Genomic DNA, 6,000 nt, shown 5'->3' with positions numbered 1-6,000 from the left:
GTCCCGAGCCTAATTTATTCCCATACATACGGCGGTCGCATAGCCGTCCAGCCCGTGGGAGTTTTTGCAGGTGAAGGGAGTGTCCGGTCTGGGCCAGCTGCATAATAGATCTGCATAGAACGCACGGTCTCAATCAGCTGGTTACAACATAAAGAGCGAGACGCGGCACTCCAGATGCAGCGCTCGATGGTGATTCCATATTGTTGTCCCAAATGAGTTGATGCCATTCACGAGACTTAGTGGGCCAACCCAAGTACCTGTTATCTCTCATAGCATCCGACGGCCCAAGGCTTTACGACATCATCGTTACTCTTCTGCATGTGCGCACCGACTAGATGGGGGCCTCGTGTGGCTGTTTCTGCTTTGTCTAGACCATCAGCTAGCTCAATGCTAAGGATTACCAGGATCCCGTACCGAGCAGGCCAAAGATCAATCCTAAGTGCTTGTCTTGACATTTTGTTGTTCTTTGCGATGTGACTGTTATACTATTGGACAAGGCTCCCCTTTTCTGGTTGGACTCAGTGACAGACCCAATTTGTGGGATTCATACGCATGGTTCCATAAGAGACCATTGTGCGCTGTGCAGTACGTCAAATGCATGTTTGCAGCACGACCTACCCGGAGCAGTTCCCGTCTGCAGCATTTCCGGCCTGCAGCATGGCAAGTACGCAACCAGCAGGGTCCAGAATCAAGTCAAGACTCTAAATGCAAAGCCAACAAGCCCACGCCTTTGATCCACACGGAAGGGTGCCTCGAAAAAACTTCTTGCTCGTCAGGTGCCCTGAGCGAGCACCCATGCGCCGCTCGAATGAGCTATTCTACCGTTTTCGGGCAGATTCTCACCTGAATGGAAGGAAAAGGGCTGCGAAGCTGTGCACCAGTGGCATTAGTAATCGACGTGAGGGTTCTTTGAACCCAACGGAGATAGCCAGACACAGCCAGCGGCACCAAAAATTGCGCCACTCAGGGTAGTGCCCGCGGAGTTGCAGCATTGGGCTCGTGATTGGCTGGCTGGGATGCGTGATTCACAATGACACATGCGAAGCTTTGCTCCGCCAGCCGGCTCTAGTCATGTCGGCATAACATGACTTCATGATTTAGTTTTTCTGGTCTTGAGAGTGAGTGGCAGTTGGTAAGACTAGAGAGCCACATCTTGGGCTCTACTATCTCGTTGATACCTGATATCGCAGAACTGAGGGATATGAGTACGTGATTTGCCTTCGCAAAGACGTAACTTCCCAGACCATCAAATTCCTCCAGGTGTACCTCTGATCCCAAAGCTCTCTTGCGACGGAGCTCTAGAGCCCCAATCGTTCCGTTGCATTAATCAGCGTCCCGCTAAACTCCCCACCCCGTACTATTGCCACTAGTCTTGAGAAGCAGTCCATGATTGGCAGTGCCTCAATAAGCACTCAACACACTATAGCCTTCCAACTCAATTTGAATGAACTAATATCTTTCGCGTAACAGTATTCGTAGAATAAACCTTTGCTGACAATGTTTAAGATCGCATGCTAAACAACAACTACGACACCAAAAGATTCATTGTGACTTCATTCAATGCTGAGTGGGGGCGATCTCCTCTGAGGATACTTCAAAGGATCAGAATTACCCCTGAAACGAAGACCTCGCGAGGTCATAGGATACGCAGCTTTGTTACAGCGCATCGCTGACTCGTGACGTACGTACTCTACCTGATGATCCATTGGAGAAGAAGGATAGACGGATCTCTGACCGGAAGGCTTGATCTCGCTCTATGACCTCTACTGGCACACCTATCCTTATCCGCGGCAAGTACCCGAGATACTGACCATTACAGTGAGTTCGCAGGTCAATGAGGCATACTCTAGCACCCCTGACTCAATTCAGATGCGTGCGGGCTTTGGATTCTGGCTTGGACCCGGCGATACCACATATTGTCTCCCAGTGTCACTACGCCTGTGACTCCTGCTTCCAACGAGCGAGCAAGAAAACATGAGCTGAATGCTCACATGCTTTCTACGAGTGGAAAAGTGGAGAGCAATGCGGTGATACTCTGTGCTAGGACTGCAAGTCACTCGAAGTCTCCTCGCCGGATCTCTCGATTTTCGACACTGGGCAGAGAGTTTGAGGTACAAGACGTTTGATGAGTTTCCGAAATATTTTCAGTCTAAGCCATTGAATCCCAACTTCTTTGGCACCTTTAATCAGGTATATGCGTCCAACATTCCTTGTCATGGCCTGAGGTCTGGAACGGCATCCAGGCAGGCATCTATATTTACCCGCCAAACTACACAAAGACACCCCTTTTGTTGGACAACCAATCGATCCAGCTTTGATCAAGCACACCCGCTGTCGCAATGTTGACATATGTGTTGATCCGAGGGTAGATACTTGAGCGGGTTCTGACGTACGTCCCTGAGATCTTCTTGCTGGGAACATAATGGCAACAGTCATGGCTAATCGCATGCCATTGCTAGAGACGACTACACCATCATTCGTTTGGTCCTTATTGGCCTCGTCCTCCCGAGCTTCCTTTGCCTGGCCATCGATTTTGTCTCGTTAGGCCAGAATCTATCAATTGCACATAGCAGTGGAGCAACTGGTCATGACTGCATCGTTTCCTTTACTGCTTTCATTCCAACCACTACCCTGAGGCGGATGGATGGTCACCAATATCTGCAGTCATGAGACTGACGTGTGCCTTCCTTGCATCGCCGAGTTCTTCGGGACAGACTTGGACAGCAAGAGAGCCGACCAACTCAAGTGTCCATCGTGTCCGCAGTTGCTCGGATATCAATTCGTGAAGGCCTTCGTGGATCCACAGACCTTTGCCAGGTACAATCTAGTCCTCCGTCACATTAAGAGAAACAAAGCGAGTCAAACGAACCCTTAGATACGAACGCTACACGCTAGCATCGTGGACGAAGACCATGTAAAACAGTCTGAGATCAATACCATCTACCCAGATTGTGGAGGTCTCGCATGCGTCAACTGTGATGCAGACTTCACGGACACCCACCCAAACGTTCCTTGCGCCCAGATGGCAACAGATCAGGCCGCCACAAAGTCTGCACAGGATGTAGCTTCTGCCAATTCTGCGGATAAGCGGACAAAGGCCTGCACACGTTGCAGGGTTCCGACTCAGCAGAGAAGGGGGTGCGATCGCATGACCACTAGTTAATCCGTACAATCCGGCATCTTTTCGACCTCACTCTGCTGATTTCTTGCTTCGAGGCAGTCGGTGCAACTATGAGAGTTGCTGGCGCTGCCTAACGGACCATCTCCGTGTGGTGAGGCATGGTGACCACTGCCATCGTCTCGCTCAATCGCCTCTACAACATACAGAAAGAAGCGCCCTGCTCAGAGAGCAACAAGGGGATGAAGGGTTTAGGGGATCGCACAAACAGTATACGCACAAATTCGTCGCCCTCATCAACTTCCAGTGAATTTTTCAGACGAAGATCTGAGGCTGTTTCTTCCCGGCAAGGATGAAGTCTGCAGCCTGAGGATCCGGCACTCGCAAGGCTCGGCCGTGCATTGTTTGCAAGTATGATAGCAGGCGGACTGAAAGAGATATGGATTGCCGCCGCATCAATGTCTGAGGATGTCATGTCACACTTGATCCTGTTCGTAGTTGTAGGCTCACTGGTGCGGTATGCAGAAGCACAGAGTAGTCCCAGCGTTTTATCCTTACCGCTGTCAAATGTAAGCGTATCGCCGTGATCAAAAAGACTCTGGCCCTCGACTTCTGCACTACATGCCTCCCAGATCATTCAGATCTACACATCCTGTCGACCTGGGAAAGAGCGCATGATGCGCTCACGTACCTTTCGCCACCCTTCTTGCCCGGCTGAAACTCAGCAGGGAGTCGCGCTCCATGGGAAAGGGGAGGAACTTGATAGTGCGGCAAGGTTTGGCGGTGGTGATCTAGTGTTGGCGGCGAGGGGTAACCAAGGGTCACAAAGCGAGTCATGGCGTGCTACGTCAGTATTGCAGCGGTTGATACCCATTACGTACTGAGATCTTGCAATGTCAGGAAGGTTTACACAATTGTACAAAAACGGTCACGCATGATAATGCTGTCGTGATAGTGACCTCTCTAGCATGAAAACTTACTGAGTCGAATGTCATAAGTTGCAGGCTATCGAACGCTTCTGTCTTCAAGCCTCAATTCATCATCCTTGAGATCGCTGCTGCAATTCTCTCCTTAGAGTACGACCAGATTGTGAAGACACCATCGCTCATGGCACGCCTTCCGCATGGAAACAAGCCCCATTCACTAGTTCTCATAGCTTGGTGACGTCCAAGCCTCTCAATCAATGATTTGAGCCCGATTTCCCTGTTGCCCATGCTGGTTTGAACCGCCAATATTGTTCCCGCTTTCCCAGATCCCGCTAGACGAATCCGCGGGCGAAACTCAGTGACGTGCGTATAGTTGTAGCTATCGTCCAGAACGGTCGCAGGTCCCAATGCCGGTTCTAGCTCTTCCACGATTCTCTGCATGACGTAGCATATTAGAGCTGTATTTTTGTAGCAGTCTAGACAGGATGCGTATGATTTGTCAGGATTGAAAGTCAGGTATGCAGGTCTCGGAAAGCCGCTGCTGATGATGGTGACCTTGTTGAATGCCGTCAAGGTCTTGAAGGCTCGGAAGAAGGGTGGTCCGAGCACCTCAATGATTCCCGGGCACTTATCAATGCCGAAGAACAGAAGGTCGATAGAGCAGGTCTTGCGAGCTTTGCCCGAGGCTTGCAACTTGTGCATCAACGCTATACACAGTGAATGGTCTGACGTTTGGTAGCTCCCGAAGCAGCCATTGGAACGCGGAATACTGATCGACATCCTGACGTCCCTGATGTGACGGGCAGCCAACTGTGTGGGGTACGACGACATCCTGGTTCTGAAATCTGTGATGAATTGAGCCACCCTCAGGCTGTAGTTGATGTCCATGCACTCGAGCTCCCATAGGCTCGGAAGCGCGCAGAAGGAGAAGGTGTGTTCCGAGTAAAAGACTTCCATCGCTTCGACCCCGCATGCTTGCGAGGACCGGAAAATGGCGACGTCTACAGGAGGGCGCTCAGGGATTTTGACATAGTATAATCCATCCCGGGAACGGAGGACCCATAAAGGCGTGAGGACTGCGACGGGCTCGCAGAGAATTTCGTGCCAAACCTGGCGCCTGATTTCTACTGGAAACGCCGATAATGTACCGAACGCTGATGGCGAGTCCATGATGAGAAAGGCAGATGGAAGATGCTGTTGATTTATGGAGTTGCTGTCGTTATTAGCCATGAGAGTTCACCAATGTGTAGCCAATGCCGAGACACGAAGCGAAATGTTGAGGAGGGACCATATCAGTTGCTGTGGTTGGTGGGATCGATGTAGGGACTTGGAGAGCCATTGAAGATGGAGTGTTAAGGAGATGGAGCCTCGCGGGTAAAAACAAAAGCCTGCACACTAACCAAATGGAGACTAATAGCGATCCCCTATCAAAAACACACACAAATCCTCTCTTTTTTCCTTCTTTCTTGAAAAAAGCTATGTCGTCATCTAGCAGATATGCATTATAGAAAGAATAGTATATTCATATATACGCCATCGTTTTTATAAACAATTTAAAAATAGAAAATCTTATCGAAGATTGAAAATAATATTAATATCCCCGTTGTGGCGAGATGAGAGACTAGAACCCACGCCTAAAATTAAAGGAGAAAGAGCGAAGGCGAACAGATTTTATCGGCCAACGAGATTTAATTGATGGATTGCAATGGAAGTCTAGATCTACAATTTCGAAGGGGGTGCGGAGGGGGAAGCGGTGCTATTGTTGTATCACTATGTTGCGGTACGATTTTTACCTATGGGGTCGCAATGTCTATTATGTCATGTGCTCTCATGATCTTCTCAGATCTGTTGTAATCGACCTTAAGCAGAAGGCTAATGATGGGATTTGGAAGGTCCAGGTTCAATTCAGGGAGAGACGAGCGAAGGAGAGCAGGCTGTAATTTAAAGATGTGGGCT

At 49.7% G+C, this 6,000-nt stretch overlaps 1 protein-coding gene across 1 annotated transcript; it reads right to left on the bottom strand.

Annotated features, from left to right (window-relative positions):
* Nucleotides 1-4,149: 4,149 nt before the first annotated feature.
* On the bottom strand, nt 4,150-5,214 carry HO173_000061 (uncharacterized protein; the record flags this gene model as incomplete). Its single annotated transcript, XM_037302012.1, has 1 exon — nt 4,150-5,214. One exon carries the CDS (start codon nt 5,212-5,214, stop codon nt 4,150-4,152), a length of 1,065 nt encoding a protein of 354 aa, XP_037170591.1.
* Nucleotides 5,215-6,000: the final 786 nt, after the last annotated feature.

This window comes from Letharia columbiana (assembly GCF_014066305.1).
Source record: "Letharia columbiana isolate WasteWater2 chromosome Unknown Sc0000000_s0, whole genome shotgun sequence".
In the NCBI taxonomy this organism is placed as follows: Eukaryota; Fungi; Ascomycota; class Lecanoromycetes; order Lecanorales; family Parmeliaceae; genus Letharia; species Letharia columbiana.
This window is presented reverse-complemented; position numbering and strand designations above follow the sequence as displayed.